This window comes from Vigna unguiculata, chromosome 10, assembly GCF_004118075.2.
Source record: "Vigna unguiculata cultivar IT97K-499-35 chromosome 10, ASM411807v1, whole genome shotgun sequence".
Taxonomy (NCBI): Eukaryota; Viridiplantae; Streptophyta; class Magnoliopsida; order Fabales; family Fabaceae; genus Vigna; species Vigna unguiculata.
The window spans coordinates 3,022,032-3,042,406 of record NC_040288.1 but is presented as its reverse complement, the minus strand read 5'-3'; the positions used below and the strand labels follow the sequence as shown (position 1 = coordinate 3,042,406).

Sequence of the window (20,375 nt, the reverse complement as noted above, 5' to 3'; positions counted from 1 at the left end):
GATTTATATAATATGAACTTTAGTAGTTTTAAGCCACATTTATATATTTGTGATATTTTCTATGTTTAGACAATAATTTTATACACATAAGTTAGTTTGGTGTGATCTAAAGTAAAAAACAATGTAATAAATTACAAAATAAACCTAATGGTTCAATTTTAAAATGTATTATTAGAATATTTTATTTTGATTTAATTTTTTTTAACTTTTGCAAGAGTTCCCTTCCATGTATTCTATTCACACGGATGGAAGGGTGATTCTCTTTGTTTGTTTCAATTGATCTATCGATATTTGACAGGTTGAAGGGAGGATGAGATCCTCGCTTAAGTGTAGAGATAAGAGAGTGATTACTTTTCTTTTATAAAAGAAGAATACAAAGTAAAAAAAGAATTAGAAAAGAACTTTAATAATAATAATAATAATAATAATTTTAATCATAAAAATAAAACTGTAATTCACATTTTTAATATATTAAAACATTTTTTATTTATTTTATCTATTAAATCATTTACGAATTTTATAAATTTTATATTTTAATATTTTAATTTTCACATCACATCCCTTAAAATAAAGAAGATATAAATTTTACCTTTTAAATTCGTTCAAATCTATTATTAGATGTGAAAAAAAACTTAAAAAATAAAAATCAAATTAACTTAAAAGATTCTTCTTATTTGGTTCTTAAAGCCGTTCAAATGAAAAAAATAAAATAGTTGCTTTCCCTTTTTAAATTTATTTTAAAGTATGGGTTAAAAAATAAAAATAAACAGCAACCATTGTGCTTGTTAAAAAAATAAAAAGCAACCCAAAGGCATTAGTTCATCCTTCATTGCATCCTAAACCCTAAATAATATTAACAGCAATATTCTAACATCTTTATGTTACAATAAATAAATAAATTTACTTCATGATATTATTTTAATAAAATGTTACAAAAATTAAAAACTTTTATCTAAAAAAACATTATATTGTTTATACTATCAGAGAGAGTGTTAAGTTGATAACCCTAACTTTCTATCGTTTCCATTTTTGTTGATGGAGCTGAATCAATGTTAATGGCAGCTCCTTAAGTCTCTACTTTGTAACTTCCATTAATTCGAAATTTCAATTCCTTTTGTGAATTCTCAATCCCTTCTCTCAAGCCACAATTCTCTGTAAAATCCCAATTCCTTTAACCTCAACATTGCTTCTCCCAAACACAGGAATTAAATTTCGGAGGCTTCGCGGAATACAGGTTTTGATTCTTATCTCTGTTTCGCTGATTAACATGGCGGAATTCATTCAGGTTTAATTGGTGTTTCTGTTTTTCTGATTAATGCTGTTTCATTTTGACGTGCTGGGTGATTTGCATAAGAGAAAATGTGTTTACATTGTCATTTTCTGGTGTACTGTCATCAACCAATTGGATCCCAACGGTCTCTGCACAAGGGATTTCTCGCTGTTTTGCCATTTTCTCCCGTCTCTCCCTCCTTCAAAATCGTGTTGCCTAACTTCACGAACCGAATTCTGAAGCATGAAATTTAATTTTAGTCTTTTCCTTTTGTTCTCTCACCTGAGATGGATTAATTTGATAAAAAACAGGAAAACCAAGATGACCTTTGGAATCCTCACACTCAATAATCTTAAAGAGTTCATCTAAGCAAGAAGAGGAATAAACGTAAGTCTTGGATAATTCTGAGATCCTTGAGTCTTCAAAAGCACCAAAAAAGTGGAGGTGAAATTTTCTCTCTACTCTAGAGCTCTTTGTAATCTGTGAAAGTGTCGACTCCTTTTTGACCTAAACTTGTTCTTCACTTGGAAATGAGGATTGCCTGCTTTCAGATCTTGATTGTCTAAAAACGAATGTAGGCATTATGAATGATATTGTAGATATGTTTTAAAATTTCATATAGGTGAAACGTCTACCTTCTGTGTAATAGCGTATTTCTTGCTGTAAAATGGATAATTAAAGAAGTAAAAATCATTTTAGCTTTGGCTTTCTTTCGGCCCCCTGCTCCACAAATGCAAAAGAGAAAAACATAGCGCTGCTAATGTATATTTGATCATAATAAATACATTTCCTTTTGAAGATATGGACTTAAACGGTGCTATTGCGGACATAATCCCTTGGGATGGGAGTCTATCTTCAAGTGATTTTTTCCTGTCTGCTCGTACATTTTCTGAGAAGTGGAAAATGTTCAATCCTTCCTTTCCTCCATGGCAGTGGATCCCGTGTCCTAAACAGCATTTGGTTGCTTCTCATAAGGTGGGATTTTGTCATTAATTTCTAAATGCTCTGCATTATTGCTCTATGCTTAGCAGCTTTCTTGATTTTTGTCTGTCAGGTGGAAGGATACTTGTCCATGGAGAACATGTGCCATATCAAATCAAGTGAGGTCTGCCAGCAATTTAGTTTACTAATACATAGGTAGTGGTTGATTATATGTAATTCACTGGATTGTGATTGTCATCACAGGAAGAAGAGAGTAATAGAAGTCTGACATGGGAAGAAGATAGCAACGATTCACAGAGAGAAGAGCCCTTTGATTGTGGCACTTTAGTATGTATGACCTATATGATGTCTATAATCTAAATTAATTTCATACGCTAAATTTGGTTATTACTGTTCTTGGGATTTTCAACACTCTTCTTTAATCCTACTACTACTTACAACAGTGTATTTTTCCCTCTCTACTAGGTCCAGAGCATGAAGTAAACCACTATGATTTTCACATCGTCTACAGTTCTTCATATAGAGTTCCAGTCTTGTATTTTCGTTCATACCATAGTGGTATGTTTACGTTTCTTACTATGGAGTTTATGGATGATAAGCATGTTCTTCATATAGAGTTCCTGTCTTGTATTTTGGTTTATATCACAGAACATAGACTTCAAAACTTAACTCAACACTCCTCTCATGATAGGTCTAACAAACTTTGATAGGATATGTTTTAATACCATTTTAGAAAGTAAATTTTAAGTCTAACTCAACATTACAAAACAGGTTTGGAAGATGAAGTTTGCACCTACTAATATATATATATATATATATATATATATATATATATATATATATTATATTTTGGTTATATATGGCTTGCACCCACCTGGTTTGGAAGATGAAGTCTCCAACAGAATGCGTAATTATTAATTATGGCTTTCAGCTTTTCATTAAAACAATTTTGAAAAGCAAAACCACCTTGTATTATTAGAAAACTTGTTACTTTTAAAGTAATCCAGTGGTTCTATTGAATGTTTATATAAGAAATGCTGGCTACATTATTAATCCTGCAGAGCTTATATCTGTCAGGTCGGATGGCTTAAGGTTATACTGCAGTACCATGTAGCCGTGGTCAGATTTTAAGCTATCTTGTGGTTGCAAAAGATATCTAATTTGAAATATGTAGGGAAGTAAACTATAAGGTCTCATATGCCATCCATTAAAACAATTTTGAATATAGATGATCCTAAAATTTGGTCTCTTAACTTTTCTGATCTTATCATCGTTTAGCCATGGAAAAAAGAACTGTTTGTGTGTTGAATTGTACTATCTCATTTATTTACATCTGCATTTGTATATTTCAATATATAATATAATTTCTTTTATTGAAATCAATAATATTCATCACTATATATTTGATGCTGTTTAATTATGTAGATGGGCAACTATTGCCTTTCAATGAAATTGAAAAGGATCTTCCCTGTCACTCTGCAAAGTTACTATCAGAATCGAAATGGACATTTATAACTCATGAGGTAAATCATTGTTTTTTCTTCTGTTTTTTAGTCAGTTTTTTCTCAATTTTTCATGATTATGGTGTACTAAGATTGCGCTTCTGTTGAAAATATACAAAAGTGTATTAATATTTGGTCCACCCGGCCTTCTGATTATTGCTTTAATGAAATATGTTTTATAGATACGGAAGGAAAATGCAGAAACTAAGGATGAGGCATGCCTATGTAGGTTTCATTAGTATAGAACCATTAAATTTGGTCTGTAAATGCAAATGCCATTAACTTCTTCTTATATGATCTGTGGATTACTTTTGAAAAACACAAGGGGAATGAAGGGTACCTCCTGATGGGTTGATTTTAGCAAAATTGAATTTACTAGTTTTTAACTACATCTTATGTTAAAAGTAACCATAATCTGCATACTGTCATTTGATATGTTCTAACCCCTGTACTATACATTAACTGGTTTCAGTGTATATCTTGTAGGAACATCCACATTTGAACAGACCATGGTACAAATTACATCCATGTGGGACGAGTGAATGGATGAAGCTCCTCTACGATGGTGATTCATCTTTGAACAGAAATGGTTTTGTTATTGAACACTATCTGGTTTCCTGGTTCTCAGTCATTGGACAAGTAGTTGGTCTTAAAATTCCTTTGGAAATGCTGGATACTGTAGTTTCTAACGATTCTTAGACGTTTGTTCATGCTTGCACAAAAGCAATATAAATGAATAGGAGACAAAGAAAGTTTCTGCCCGCCATTTACGATTACTGCTGCAGTTGCCATTTGTACATACGATGTTTCTCCAGCATTAAATGAATGGTGAAATATATATTTGTACATGATTTTTACTGGTATATGGGCTATGCAATTGGAACTAAGAGCCTGCGTTGAAATTTCACTCGATACAATGTTGTTTCATTTGCTTACAATTTGGTACAATCAAAATAACTTACTTGCTACGAGTATTTTTTAAAGGTTCTAACTTACTTTTAGACGCTGTGTATATCTTTTCTAAATCTCTTAGATTCCTCTTTTCTGTATATTCATTTTAGGAACTCTTTTGGTGCAATCAGTAAACTATTAATTTTGTAAGTTTGCGTTTGATAATTTATAAACTTTAACTAGCTTTTGAGCTAGTTTTATTATACACGTCTTTAATTTGCAACCATCACTATGTGAATTGTATATTAAGGGAGCATGACTCAGTTATAATTGATAAAATGGTTTTTTTTTATCAGTTCTTCCTTTGTCGACTATAAATTTAACTCCCAATGAGAACTTTTGAAACAAATTTTGATTAAATTAAAACTGTTTTCTATGTATACGTAGTACTATTTGTACACTATGTTTTTAATGTGCATTCATAATTAATATTTTAATCAAGATAAAATTCATTAATGCAAAATTCTCTAGAATTAGTGTCACTGAAAGGTTCTCTTACCAAGCTCATTTAATCACATTGCTAGTGTATGCAACTAGCTATAAGTAATAGTAATCAAAAGGAAATGTGTTCATCAAATAGACAAATAAGAAATTTTAACAGATGCATTTTGGTAACTCCATTTCCATGCTAAAGACACCATGTTTATATTATCCACCACATTCAATAATCGTCAGTAATTTCTTTCCATGGTTTGATACAAAATTTTACCATTATCATTCAATGGCGCAACTACTCGTCACTATACAAGAATACATCTCACCTGCATGTCACATCTTCCAAAATGACAATCTTTTCCTAAGGTTAAAAAGATGCATTTAAGAATGAAATTCTATAATTTACTCCATATCTTCAGGTCCTTTATCTTCAGAAGCTTTACTTTGGATTCTGTTGAAGTGAACAAGGAATTCTGTATTACCCTCAGCACCTTTCAGAGGAGACTCAATCGAACCTTTACAACAGAAACCAAAATTCTCTACTCCCGTTATAATCCTCTCAAGGACCTGAATTGCAGAATTCAACCACTTTCACAATAAGTCAAATATTGGTGTTAAAATAGTTAAGCAATAAACAAAGCTCTACAAATATCAGAACTTTTAGAGGTTTTTGTTTTACTAATTACCTAATTTTATAAATTTAAGTGTTTGAGAAAACACAGATGGATACATTGAGACAGATAAGCCATCAAATGTTTACCCTCATGCACTAAAAATGTCTTTCCCTTTTTCCTCTTTTCTTTGTTTATAGAATTAAGAATCATGAATGTATGAATGTAGTTCCAACATTTTGCAATGTTCTATCGTTAATAATTCTCACTACAATGCAGTTAGTGCAGGGGTCCTCACCCAAGATTGCTGCTAGACATTACAATCATCATGAAACAAATCTTGAAATTTATACATAGAACACTATGGAGTTAAGACTTGAGTTTCATACTATACAAATCCAACAAAACAGAAAAATCGGAGATCTAAACTTCATTTATGGCTCAAATTTTCTGAGTCAGTATCCTTTCAGTTTATTATAAAAGTTATTGTAAAAGAATAGATAAAAAACAGAATCATCCACATGAATCACAACATAGGATGTGTGATAAGGTAAAAAAGGTAAATCTTGCCCAGAATAACAATTTTTCCAAAAGGTTGTTTGTTGATTCGTTTTTAACTTAAGAAGGCTAATGTATTTAGTATACAACAGAAGAATGTATTGAAAGCGAAAAATACGAAAAAGAATAATGAGTTGTCATACAAAAACCAAAGAGAAGAAAAAAAGCTGAACACGAATATTACTATTAGCTCAAACTAATAGTAATAGATAGAGATATTATTCCCATATACGAAGACTACTCTGTCTCATAAGGTGTGATGTCTTGCTTAACTTAGCTAATTTAAATTAGATGGTGTTAGAAGGGATAAAATAGAATATAGGGCCTAACATAAACAGTGTTTGCCTGTTTGGTTCCACACTTGTCTTCAGATAGTTCTATTTCTACTAATTAGATTTTGAGAACAAACAATCTGATCAGGCAGCAAAAAATGACGCACCTCTTGATGAACAATGGGATCTTTAACTATCCCTCCTTTTCCTACCTGAACAGAAAATTACATAAAGGAGTTAGAAATAGTATTTATTTATTCTTTATTTACAAGAGACTGGGACAACAATGATGATTATTTAATACAAAACTAAAATGAGTATAATGCCATTTGCTGCCAAATATTAACTCATTAACAGGTATATTGGTACAAAGATTGCCTTTTCATGAATTACATTGACTTGACACACAATCTATGCAGCAAAATGAACAACTCGACTTCACATTATTGATATGCTTTAAAATTTGAAAAGAGTGTATCTTAGCAATTTATTTGAGAAATAATATCATTGGAAATCCCAAATAAAATCCATTAGCCGAGAACCAAAGAGGTCATCCCGTGACAATCTAGGTAAAACATATCCCCTTTAGATGTCCCACCAGCATTCCACTCCAACGAAAGACACCTACACAGAATTACTATACACTCCCGCAAGAACTAAATCACTCAAATTTATCTTACGAACCTGATGCAATCTGAGGGATACACCATGTTCACCAAATAAGCATATAAGCAACCTCTCAATAAATCAAGACAAAGGAGAGGAGGAAAAAGTGAATGAAGCAAATGCAAGGGCGTGCTTGTAGTACTAGTATTTCATCCAGTTACCAAAACTTATTCCATATCGTATAGCCAAGAAGAGAATATTTAAATGTACATTATTATTGCTGACCATAACAAAACAGAGTTAAATTATATGAAAAAGAGTATGAATTCCTCACTTGAGATCTACGAGCTTCAAATTGTGGTTTAACCAAAGTCACTAATGCTGCATTTTCCTTCATGACATTCACCACAGCAGGCATGACCTATTAAAAGAATATAAGAACATTTAGTGGAGCAAGAAGGCTAATAATACCTAGTTCCTAATTCAGTGAAAATCATCTAAAGCGTCTAAAGTGTCTTCCGTTATCCTTTTCAGGTTGCTTACAAAGGATGAACAACCTCTTAATAATCAAGAGAAACAGGAAACAAGATTATGATGGTAAACTTTCATTTTCATTTCAACTGAAATAGGAATGTAGGATTATGATTGACCTGATTTCAGGGCTTACCAAGAGAATAGAGATGAATGAGAGGTCTAAAGTCACCAAATCAACATTTTGTGGGAGTTCAGTAAGATATCTTAAATTTGTCCGTTCTATCACTGATACACGTTCATCTCTTCGAATTTTGTCAGCTACCTAAATAAGTTAATAATCATAGCCAATAGTGAATCACAATGCGTGATTGATATGCAGTGGCAATGAAGAAAATGAAAAATGAATGATTTCATAAGTTACCTGTCCATAACCTACGTCAACACCATAAACATGTGATGCACCATACTGAAGTAAGCAATCAGTAAATCCTCCAGTTGAAAGCCCAGAATCAAGGGCTACTTTACCAGTAACATCAACACCAAGCTGTTCGATGGCAGCTTCCAACTTATGCCCAGCTCTGCATTGATGTAAAAAGGTCAAACAAGAAGACAATTTCAGCAGAGTAGTAGTTGAGATATCATTTCAAATAAATTGAGCTTAATGTCTTCACCTACATACATATTTGGGAACATCAGCTATTATCTCCACAATAGCCTTTTCAGGTACAGGGGTACCAGCTTTATTTATCACCTTTCCATCCACATACACTTTGCCTGCATCCCATATGTTAAAAGTATTGCTTAATATATTGTGTTTTCTCACAATGAACAAGCAGAAAAAGAGTCAAGATGACCAATCACTCCTGATTGCCAAAATAAATATGCACATACATTTAAGTGTAATGAGTAAACAAATGACAGGTAGCACGGAAAAGAAAGAGAAAAGGAACAAGGTTCTGAAATATATCAGTTGCATTGCAGTACCCCTGTTTTTGAGTTGCATTACATTTGACCTGAAGTTTTAAATAGGTTCAGACTTTATTCTACTCTAGTTTGATAACTTTTATCAAGCAGAAGTTCCATTAAAAACATTCTTTTAGGCACATCATGCCAGTATACAAATCAACTTATGTAAGATCCTAGAACGTCATTCAGATAAAACTATAAGGATATTTCATACATCCAGAGTCTAGAATGCAAGATCATGATGTCTAACCTTCTCCAACAGCTGAAAGAAAGTTAAAAAAACAAATCCTTTTTAGCTCTCAATGCAAACCTCATCAGATGATATAACTACCACATGCTAATACAATCTAGCATTGCAAATTTAACATCAGAAGATGAGGCAATGCTGCACATTCGACAATCATGAAATTAATATTTTACTAAAGAAAATATTACAAGGAGAGAAGTTAAAAGTAGGGAAGACAACAAATACTCATACACAAAAAAGACCAAGAGAAACAGCAAAGGAACTGGTTCAATCTCTTTTATATACATAAACATAATTTCCCTTTTACAGCATATAACTGCTACATTAGTTGCCCCGTGATTTATATAGCCCAGGCGAACTGCTTGACTGAGCATCTATATACCTACGAAGCAACAACACCTTTTGTTGAATAACATGTCACGGTGTCTGACACTTTTAGGACATGACACTTGTCGGACATGCCTCCAACAGCTGTCCAACACTACTCAGCCATGTCATAATGTTTTTTTTTCTTTGGCTCAGACACCTTTTCAACACATCTTAGATGCCTCTTTAAAACGGATAAGCATGAGTGAAGAAAGTGAACTGACACCTATTCTTGATTAAACACTTCCTAGACACTACTATATTACAAAAGTACAAGAGAAATTAAAGGAAAACAACTTATATTAAAAGAATACATGACTCATTTTTTCAGGTTTGTTTCTATAAAGACTTAACCAGATATTTCACTATTAGGATACATGTGTTGTATTTTACTGGGAAGGATGTTATTACATGAAAACTGTAACATAATTTGTTTTTTTAATGTGAAATATACAAATCTTTATTCTCAATTTAGATTTTTGTCACATTAATTATATGTTTATATATCAGTGATGTCCTATTTTTTACATTAGCTGTGTTCTTGTGTTTGTATCAGAGTACCGCGTGGGTGTCAGTGCTTCATAGCTATATACTAACATTGAAAATAAAAACTGAAATTAGTTACCTTGCAAAATCCATGATTGGATGATAGATCTACTGTATTGCTGATATTTTTCAAGACATATTTCATCCAGCCGCTTTTTCCTAAAAGGTAAAAAACACAAATAGATACACACTGTTAGTGTAAACAGTACAATATTAAAAAATATATATCAACAAATCTTGAAAAGACTCTTGATGATACCGAAAGCATAACACTATAATGAAGCGAGGTAATCCCGCCACAGATCTTGTAAATTACAATCTCCTAATATTTTAAGCATACTTTATCTTCCCATAGTGGTATTTTGCTCTTTTCTTTCTAATAATTTTTCTCATTCAAGTAAAGACAAAGTAAGACTTAACAATCATTATGATTTTACTCAGTCATCACTTCATTTAAGTCCTTACTTTCTTCAATTTATTAATTTCCAATTACATCTAAAGGTAATTTTGGCCATATAGCAATACTTCATCCAAAATATTTCACTAAGTAGTACATGTCGTGTTGGAAATATTTTAACACGTTAGACTACTAATCAGTAGATAGGCTTTTTGCTGTTGTACCTTTAAGACTAACAATCTGCAGCATCCAGATTGTTTGAGGCATCATCATTTAGTGAAATAAATTGTATAAGGTATTGTCAAAACTTCAAAAGGACAACAGTAGATGCGATTGATAAAAGAAAAAGCAACTCACTTCCCCATTTATGAACAAACTGAATGCCAGCTAAACGGTGTAAATCATTTGTCTTAGCTATATCCAAACTGACCTCACAGTGTTAAAATAAAATGCCCTTAAGCCTTATTTATTAGGCTCTGGCTCCAATACAGCTCATTTAAATAGGTTTGGTCAAGGAACCAGAGTTGCCAAAATTTTTAGAATCTACTAAACTTATCACACCTTTAATGTGAGTGATACCATTATCAACCAAACTAAAAGCACAATTACCATGACATTATATTATTACTACCAAACTAGAAAAAAAGAAAGAAAGAAGGCTTATTGCCAAACACTGCAACTTCAAGTGCAATTATACAAGCCTTGACTTAGAAACCATTAAATAACTGCAAAGTAATTTGCTTTGTTTGCTCTATCATGTTGATTAAATCAAAACACCATGGCATAATGATGCAACCACCAGCATCGTTCGAGCCTGACTCCACTTTCTTCCGATGAATGTCTCCAAAAGCAGGCAGATTATGTAAGAATCAACATAATGAACTGAGATACGAAAGCTTACTTCTTCACTTGTACAACCTTTCCTGATTTTACAGTAGCATAGCTCCTGAAAGAAGTTGTTATCTGAGCTCTGTCCCATCTCACTAAAGTTAATTTCGTCAAAAATAACAGCAAAGTATTAGTGCACACGCGTTTTTCACAATATACAAGATCATTATTTAGAGGGAATTCTGTGCAAAACTAATTTGTCCACAAACAAATGAGCATTCTATCTATGTACAAAAATAAATAAACATGATACGAACTTTTAGTGTACACATTTTTTCTTATTTTACACTTCATTTCTTACTGTCTTATTGATGCATTGTAATTGTAGACTCTTTCATTTCAGCGTCCTTTTTAAAGTAGTTTTACGATATAGATTAATTACTTTCATTCTCCAAAATCTTATAATTGGAAATAAAAAAGTTGGTGTCTGTCTCTGAACATTCTCTCCGTTAACATTTTCGGTCTTTCCCATCTATAGTCATAATTTTGACAATTAAATGACTACCCAAGTCATCTGACAGGTAGTCATACGTAATTTTTTTTATAAACTGTGTTTTTAATCGTTCATCAATTATTAATTGATTTGACATCATCGGATTATGGATTTAAAAGAATCAAGAACATAGCTTCTTTTCACTAGTGATAACTTTACAAGACCATACAAAGACAACATATATCTGGTTTGTTTCACGCTTTAAGTGCCATTGATACACCGTATTTGTACACTCTACTTCCATTTTCCTCGTCAAAAAATTAAAAAAAAAAAAAACGCAAACAAAAGTGTTTACCTTTCCCGTAATAATAATAAGGCTAAAGAGAAATACTAGCTATTTTCTGAAATTTATGGTTTTTTCCTACGTATCTCTTCACAGAGTGTTCCTAACACTCCTTTAAAGCTAAAATATACTTCGGTCCTCCATCTAAATTTTTCTTAATTCAATTTGGGTCCTTAAGTTTAAACAATTTCTCCATAATCTCTTAAACGACTCTATTGCCAAATTGGTATTTTCTTGTAAACTTCCTAACGTCATCATGCGGACATTTGCCACAAATAAACTAAAATGCTTAAATTTTGGATGACCATTTTGATAAAGACAAATTTAATTTAACCTCCCCACTTCAACAGAAGAGAGTAAAACTTATTAAATTCAGAACACTTTCGGAATAATTTCTCCATAATCACTTCTAGATGAAAAACCAAGAGCACAAAAATGAAATGGGCGATTCTATAAGCTAAAATTACATTATTAAATTAGCTTATCTCCTTGTTAAAAACTAAAATTTAACAAATGAAAAAAAATCATCCATAAACTAATTTTAACTTACAGATTTCAATAGTTCTTTTTCTTTTTATCTTTCAAAAGAGTGTAGGAAGAGAAATTTGAGCATTCGTACCCTCAGATTGAACAGAGATGTGGGAATAAATTTATATTTTGACCTAATAACAACAACAACAATAGTTTGAGAAGATATTCGATAGAGAGTGTACCTGAGAATGGGCGCTTCGGAATTCGAAGCCGAGAAAGAAAAGCTAACGTTGTCTCGTTGTGAAAACCTCGTGAGATGGTTACTGGGTGCTTCAGAAACTGCAAAGCCATGTTTTTTTTTTTTTCGTCTGATGAACGAAGTGAGTGAAGCTTTCACAAGCCACTAATATGGTTACTGCGCTTCAAGATTTTTTATTTTCGATTTTAAACTGAAAATGTGGGACTTCAAGAAAAAAATGAAATAGTATACACACATTTTTATTTTCACTGTCTCCATTTTTTATTTTTCTTTTATTATATCTTATATTAAATTTGCCACTTAGAAGAAGATCAAACTTCTTATAATTTGATTTTTTGAAGATACTTATTTATATTTGTATAATTTAATCATACGCTTAAATAATTATTTGCTAAATTTTAGTTTTAAGGGATTCTTTTTAAAAAATTGATAATTTTTATTTAATGGTTTTTTTAAATTTAGTTATTTTTAAATTAAAATAATTATTTATCATAAAATTATGAAATTATTCATATTAATTTTTAGAATTTATATCTGTATATAAAAAGGATTTCTTTTTACATTTCATAATTTTAAATTTATTTTTTATTTACTGACTTTTAAATGGTTATGAATTTCATTTTCATTTCTTCATCTTAATATTTATAATTTTTATGATAATATTTATGTAGTTTTTATTATTTCTTTTAATCTATTTTTCTTAAAACTTAAAAATCAGAGACACACAAAAAGTATGACTTCTTACTTGTTATAAATAAAAATAATATATTCTCTAAATCATTATGAGGAATATAACATTTTGATCTCTTAAACTATTTGTTTTTTCTTTCTTTCTTTCTTCAAGCCACATTGTTCTTAATTTTCTAGTATATTCTATCCTAAATTGCTCATATTTTACTACAAAAAAATTAATATATGCAACTAATTTTAAAAATAAAAAATAATTAATCATCAAAAGTTACTACAAAAATTAGTGTCTTATGGATTTTCTTAATGTAGTGTTTGTAAGAAAATAATAAATTTGAATTGATCATTAATATAAAAATCTTTTCTACCCTGATCGATCATGTCTTATATCATATATAAAAAAATGTAAAAATTTTGTAATAATTATTTCATTTAATATTTGTAATTGATTAATGATGTGACTTTTTACAATCTATTAAAACTGTAACTAATCTATAGAAGAAATTAGTTGGTATTATTAGTAAACATTGTTTAAGGCCGGAAAGAAGTATGGTGGAGTGAGGACCAGAGAATCCCTATCTCTTCTAAATTTATGGACAAAACAAAATGTTTCATTTTTTATGTTTGCATCAAAACTACCAACTGTCTTTGAGTTAGTTATTTTTTCTTTCTTCATTCTCCAACCACTGCAGCACCTACTTCATGCTATCATTCTTATGGCCCTTCAAGCTTTTTATGGCTCTGCATGCTGTTTCCGTTCCCACCTTCTTCACTCTTCTTCTTCCACCACTGCATCTCCACCATTTCTTGCTGCAAGGAGGTTCCAATCATGCTCTTCAAGAAAATCTCTCAAATTGAATTGTAGCTCAAGTGCCAATAATGATGACCAAGTACGCTTTTTGTGTTAATGGGGTTTCCCAATTTTGCCTCTTGAAACTTTGTTTCAAACTGTTTGTTAGCTCTAGTGCAGGATTATCTTCTGGATGCTCCAGTTTCTGTTGGAGATGGATTCTCTTTCAGTGGAGGTAAAAAACTAATCGGTGGAGTATGTTGTGTGGAAAACCGATTAGACCACAGGCTTATACTTTTTGTGGTTTTGAAAATTTTGTTTTGAATTTGTGGTTTCTTCTATTCTGACAGGAAAGTATTCAGAAGGGCCAAGTCCAAGTGATGAATGGTTTAAGCAAGGGAAAATGGTAATTAGTAATTAACTTTCACCCTTTTCCTTTTTATTTCTCAATCTTAAAAGGGGTTCCGTTCCAATAATATTCTACAGGAATGTTATGCATAGTGATCTCCTTCTACCTCAGGGGATCATAAGTTTGTTTATTGAAAAAAAAAATGTTATCTGTTCAATCCTCTAGTTATGTGAAGTGTCATGATTTCGTCACTCTTTGCTTGACTGAAAGCAATGAGTGTAATGAAACCCTAATTTAGGAATTGATTTGATTGCATTTTGCTTGCTTTTGGGACCAAATTTATGAGAAAATGTTTGGAGAACCAAAGTGAAGACATCAGCTGTTACACCAATTGGTGACAAAATCTTTTGAGGACCTAAGAGATTGTGTTTGTATATTTGGATGAAACGAAGGGTTTAGTCTTTTTGATTAAAATATTGAAGTATGATTCAACTCACACTTGAGTCCAACAATCTCTCCAAGGTTCTTTCCATAAGAAATACCGGGAAATTCGAAACATATGAATTGTGAAAAAACTAATATATAAGAGATCATGACACCACTGTTAGTTCAAAATTTTAAGACATTGAATTTGTGGGTCTTTTCTTCTTATATGTTGCTTTTATTGCTCAATTTCATTCAACATGAGACATTTAACTCACACAAACTGATATGGAGGAAATTCTCGTTATGTTGTTTCAGCTTCTCTTCCCTGAGGTTGCAATGTTGTTATTTAAAGCCATTCTTTTGGATTTACCATCAGTTTTCTGATATATTATCAGGTTAAAGCCTATTCAATTCCTGGCGCTGGTGAAAAGGCAAAAGATCCAATTTTTGGACTTGCCATGGGTGCTGGTTCTCAAGCTACTGGCGATCGGTTTAGGTAAACTAGATTTACTTTTACATGTCCAATGATTTTCCATCTTCTTGTTGAAGAACCAGGAGAATTCAGAAAAAGAAAACATATATACAACAATAAACACATAATGCTTAAGACTTATTTGAATTTGTAGGACTTTTCTGCAAATAGAAATGACAAGTTATATTATTTTCTGGAATACTAATTGAACCATATTTTGTCAATATGATTTTACATGATAGATGGTTTTGTGTTGAAAGTGGGAGTGCTGATAATCCACCAGTGATACTAATCCATGGTTTTCCTTCACAGGTGAGCATCATTAATTAACACTAATGTAACATAGGGCCTCTAGAACTGTGTTATTATATGAATTTTCAATCCGTGCTTTCTTAATTTTAAATTGTGATGATATGAGAATAAGATTAGTTTGCTTTTGTTTTCTTTGTTATTTTTAACAGATAATTGTAATCAAGGCATTCTTGTGTTTTGTCCACAAACCACAATCTGATTTGAATTCTATCAGAAGTTGAATGCATGTTCATGACTCTATAGATGCGTGAAACAATTGTAAAGAGAATACGCAAACATTAAAAGACAGACACAAAGTCTTTCTGAATTTGTTTTAAGCTATTAAATAGTGGTTATAATAAAAGTCATATATATTGAGAAACCACAAATTTTTACTGGTAAATTGATGATGCTGCCAGGCATATTCTTATCGCAAAGTTCTTCCGGTACTCTCCAAGGACTATCATGCCATAGCCTTTGACTGGCTAGGTAAGATCACAATTTCAATTTATCGAATTTAAAATTGCTCTTACTTTATTTGTTGGGTTCTTTCTGAGCTATGCTTTGTCATTGATTGCTTCATGGAATTTTAATCATACATACCAAATTGATTATGCTATAAGAATTATGGTTCATGAAAGGATTTCACAAGAATGCCTTTAGTCTTCTACTCTGGATCAACCTTTAAGTACTATATTATACCTGTTTAAATCTCCTCTTCATTGAAACTATTGCAATCTCTTTCAGAACAAGAGGTTCCTTTAATATTGAACACTATTATGTCATTATCCATAAAGAGGAGCCTTTGATTTATCTCTAATTTAGGAGACTTGTGCTTCAATCTGTACCTAATGACCAGTTTACAAATTTTTGTTCAACCAATTTATCATTAAATGGATTAATGTTTTTCTCATTCTTTTTTAACACTTTTACCAACATTTCCTTAGCTTATTAATTCACCAGTGCAGAATCGGAAATGATCACTCCATTAATTCTTTTTTCTCTCAGGATTCGGGTTTTCTGATAAGCCCCAACCCAGATATGGGTTTGACTACACTCTAGATGGTAATTTCTTTAGTGTCTCAAACAATCTTAAATAGTAACCGGTGGTTTATGAAAGTTCATGTTTTGACAAACAAATGTCTAGAATGTGTTGTTTTTGTTTTTTCCTGCAGAATATGTGTCATCATTGGAGTCACTTATTGATGAACTAGCTGCTACTAAAGTCTCACTTGTTGTCCAGGTAAGTTTGCCTGAGTTGAAAAAAAGCATCAATCTTGTTACCAAAATTAGCTGTTCTTTGACATGTGATAGGAAATTCTTTAATCTTTTTTGCTCACAGGGATATTTTTCGCCAGTTGTAGTTAAGTATGCTAGCATCCACCAGGACAAGCTCAGCAACTTAATACTCCTTAATCCACCTGTATGTTTGTTTTAACCATCAAACTCAACTTTATCTTACTATAGAACTGTCAGTATTTTGAAGTTAGAAAAGAATAGTTGATGGGATAAAGAAAATTGTGGGGACACTAGAATGTGAAAGTAGTAGTTGGAAGAAGTGTATTTTGTAGTTGTGTGTGTTGTATTTTACATCAAATAGTAGTGCACATGGGTACTTTATAGACCTCATTTCACTTACATGATTATTCTAGAAAATGCTAGCTAGACTTACATGGAAAGTTCTAGACTTTTTACCTGTGTAGAATTTTATGAAATTTTACTTTCTATCTCAGACTTTTCTACAATGTTCGAGAATTTGCATTACATTTTAATAATAACTCATTCCACCATCACATCATCAATCAAAGGATAAGTTTCTCTTAGTTCAGTGTCATACAACCTCATTTTTCTTCATATTCTAGAAACTTCACACATCATTGTTCTAGTTTTTTCTTGTAAAAGGAACTTGTTTCTTGACTTTACATTTTCATTCTATTTTAATATCAGTATCTATCTGAAGTATCTTCCTATGTACTTCTTAACAGTTATCACCTTGAATTCCTTCTTATTTTATAAGCTAACAGCTAAACATGCAAAGCTCCCATCAACATTGTCCATTTTCAGCAACTTTCTGCTAGGTGAAATATTTTCACAGGTATAAAATCTGAATAGATCTTTTTAAGGTTTGAATGTGGCCTTTTACTTGAATTAATAGTTTGGTAGGTTCTTAAAGGTTTTATTTATATAATCTATGCATAATCAGGATCCATTAAGGGCCAGTGACAAAGCTCTAACAAGCTGTGGTCCCTATAAAATGAAAGAAGAAGATGCAATGGTCTATAGACGTCCCTATCTTACATCTGGTTCTTCAGGCTTTGCACTAAATGCAATTAGCAGGAACATGTCCAAAGACCTCAAGGTGAAAATTTACATTCATTGAATCGGTTCTATTGATTCACATGTATTTTTCTCTAATGTATTGAAAACAGTGGTCAATGAGTAAGGGTGTGTTTCGAAACTTACCAAATTGAATGAACATTTTTTTCTATATTAGTATGTATAGCTTTATTTTATTCCTTTGGCCGTAATTTCTATTAGTTTTTACAAACAGTCCCTTAATGAAGTACTAGAAAAGTATAAGGTTATTTCTATAACTACTTTTTCAGAGCATTAACTTCTGTCTTCATTATGTTTTGATTGGATCTAAATTCCGTGTCCATGTCTTGTTTGGTGTCTGTGTTAGTATCCGTGCTATATAGCTTAGCACTTAAAATTTACGATGGCTTTTAACAAAATTTTGTTCTTTGGTTTGGTTTTTCTCTGGAGTTCAGAATTTGGATACCATATATAAGTGGAAGTTAATGGTTTTTTGTTCAAAATTTGGATACCATATATACATTAGTTTTTTTTGTTCAAAATTCAGAAATGCAAAGATCATTGTACTGCACTGTCAAAAACACTATCCCAAGTTTTTCTAGTTCCTTAGTAACTCAAAAGTAGCAAGTTACATTCTTAGTGCAGAAAATATACATATAAAATACTGTTTTCTGCTATTTACTAAGATTGTGGTGTTTGCTTGATTCACTTTTTCCTTTAGAGATATGTTGAGGATATGCATAGAATACTGAAGGACAAAGATTGGAAAGTTCGAACCACAATATGTTGGGGCCAAAGAGACCGTTGGTTGAGCTATGATGGAGTGGAGGATTTCAGCAAGGATTCCAACCACAAACTCATTGAAGTTCCTACGGTAAATTCATTATTCACTTTCTAGTTGCTGGAGTGTTGTTTGTGACCATCATTCCTCACTTGATTTGTTGTTGTTGCAAAGATATGCAGTTCTCATACAACTAAAAGGCCTTCAGTGAACTTTGAATCTCCACAAAACACTTATTGTCATGAAAAAATGGCTTTATGCCTTTTCTGTATTGTTGTTCCCTTTATAAATAACGATAGGTAATTATCACTCATAATTACAAATATCCTAATGTCTGAGTTTTTAGGCTCTTTTAGGAATCCTATAATATACAATTAAGGATAACAAATCAATCTGTAATTTTCCTAGCTTACTTTTAGGAAGGCAAACCAAAATATAAATTCGCAGTTATGACAATATATTATTTGTTGGAAATTTAAGTGTAAATCTAAGTTCACATCAGGTAAAAATGAAAAAGTTGAGTAACATATAAGGTAGAAAATCCACAAACACATTGCTTTAAGGTTTTGAGTTGAAAATGATGTCATTCTCTTATGTGGTTTGACATCCATCATTTGATGATGTCAGAATTGCTAATGGTGGTAGAATTCCATTCTCAAATAGTTTTGGGGTGTTGAAGTTTCTCAATCTAATAAAAAAGTTAGATATTGATTTTTTTTTCTTTAGTGTAAGCCAATTTCTAAATTCCCTTGGTGAGTCATTGGGATGTTTTGGTTCCCTTTCTTAACAACATAAAATCACTTTGTCGGTAATTAGGTAGATTCATTATCTGATATATGCTTGAGGCAACTTCATAGCATCAACATGTAGAAAACAGAACATAGTTACTAGGTGCAGTACAAAGGTTTCCTTTGCACTATAACTGCTTCAACTTGAATACTTAAAAATAAATATGGAAATTATTTTAGTATTAACTAATGATTTGTTTTAACATAGACTTTCTTTATTGACAAATCTTATGCTATTTTCAAAGGAGAAAGGTAGAATTAACTTCTCTGCACTTTGTAGGCTGGTCATCATGTGCAGGAAGATTGTGGTGAAGAAGTTGGACAACTTATTTGCAGGATAATAAGTAGAAGAACCTAGACATGAGGATATTTTCCCTTTGTTCCAACATGCTCAAAGTTTTTGTTACATTTTTCCTTATCTTTTTTCTTGTTCTCTGTCATTTTTTACAAATCTTGGTTTATTGCCAATGTTGCTTTGCAGAGAGAGGCATTTTTAAAGGTAAAATAAAAAATATATTGATGATGTATATCTCCTTCTAAGCTCTATCTCTTGGTACAGTGAAAACTAAAGCTTTCATTTGTAGAATCATAGTAATTTGTTGTCTCTTTAATACAAAGTACAGCTTTAAAGCCATGTTTTTTAGTGTAAAGTAGCATCAAAATGTTCACCCGAAGAAAATACACCACATAATATAGCATCATATAAGTGTTTTTGGTATTATTTTCTACTCAAAGTAAGTTTTTAACTCAATATTCAATATGAATTGTTAAAAAGTCGACTTTAAGCCTAATTCAACTCTACAAAATCAACTTATAAGGTAAGGTTACACTCACTTATATATTATAAATTGACTCTTCCAACACACCCCTCATGCAAAGGCATATACATATCGATAAGCTCTAACACATGTTAAAAAGTGGACTTTAAGCAACTCAAC

The 20,375-nt window shown here is 31.6% G+C and overlaps 3 protein-coding genes across 12 annotated transcripts; 2 read left to right on the top strand and 1 right to left on the bottom strand.

The window, feature by feature from the left end:
* Positions 1-960: 960 nt before the first annotated feature.
* LOC114165845 (ubiquitin-like-conjugating enzyme ATG10) lies at positions 961-4,649 on the top strand. Of its 10 annotated transcripts, none has more exons than XM_028050450.1 (8): positions 961-1,234; positions 1,582-1,657; positions 2,070-2,245; positions 2,325-2,370; positions 2,456-2,543; positions 2,678-2,770; positions 3,638-3,735; positions 4,201-4,649. In XM_028050450.1, exons 3-8 carry the CDS (start codon positions 2,112-2,114, stop codon positions 4,411-4,413), a joined length of 672 nt encoding a protein of 223 aa, XP_027906251.1. In that variant the 5' UTR covers positions 961-1,234; positions 1,582-1,657; positions 2,070-2,111; the 3' UTR covers positions 4,414-4,649. The 10 variants fall into 10 exon arrangements, with proteins under 10 accessions (XP_027906251.1, XP_027906246.1, XP_027906250.1 ...); XM_028050445.1 differs by having other exon boundaries at positions 2,325-2,375; XM_028050449.1 differs by having other exon boundaries at positions 1,582-1,714.
* Positions 4,650-5,285: 636 nt separating this feature from the next.
* Positions 5,286-11,132, bottom strand: LOC114166063 (putative rRNA methyltransferase YqxC). Its single transcript, XM_028050715.1, is given in 9 exon segments — positions 5,286-5,667; positions 6,709-6,753; positions 7,482-7,568; positions 7,815-7,943; positions 8,043-8,199; positions 8,293-8,366; positions 8,368-8,395; positions 9,826-9,905; positions 11,045-11,132. Coding segments are annotated over 8 exon segments (699 nt in total). The 5' UTR covers positions 9,840-9,905; positions 11,045-11,132; the 3' UTR covers positions 5,286-5,502.
* Positions 11,133-13,840: 2,708 nt separating this feature from the next.
* On the top strand, positions 13,841-20,080 carry LOC114166547 (haloalkane dehalogenase). Its single transcript, XM_028051294.1, has 13 exons — positions 13,841-14,114; positions 14,195-14,249; positions 14,365-14,420; positions 15,185-15,285; positions 15,504-15,573; positions 15,972-16,041; positions 16,561-16,617; positions 16,728-16,795; positions 16,895-16,975; positions 17,570-17,647; positions 17,756-17,911; positions 18,590-18,742; positions 19,718-20,080. Exons 1-13 carry the CDS (start codon positions 13,845-13,847, stop codon positions 19,793-19,795), a joined length of 1,293 nt encoding a protein of 430 aa, XP_027907095.1. The 5' UTR covers positions 13,841-13,844; the 3' UTR covers positions 19,796-20,080.
* The last annotated feature ends 295 nt before the right edge of the window (positions 20,081-20,375 follow it).

Coding starts and splice junctions, on each gene's coding strand:
- LOC114165845 (XM_028050445.1), top strand. CDS start 2,072: ATGGACTTAAACGGTGCTATTGCGGACATAATCCCTTGGGATGGGAGT. Junction 2,246..2,324: donor ATTTGGTTGCTTCTCATAAG/GTGGGATTTTGT, acceptor TTTGTCTGTCAG/GTGGAAGGATACTTGTCCAT. Junction 2,376..2,455: donor GCCATATCAAATCAAGTGAG/GTCTGCCAGCAA, acceptor TTGTCATCACAG/GAAGAAGAGAGTAATAGAAG.
- LOC114166547 (XM_028051294.1), top strand. CDS start 13,845: ATGTTTGCATCAAAACTACCAACTGTCTTTGAGTTAGTTATTTTTTCT. Junction 14,115..14,194: donor GTGCCAATAATGATGACCAA/GTACGCTTTTTG, acceptor GCTCTAGTGCAG/GATTATCTTCTGGATGCTCC. Junction 14,250..14,364: donor TGGATTCTCTTTCAGTGGAG/GTAAAAAACTAA, acceptor CTATTCTGACAG/GAAAGTATTCAGAAGGGCCA.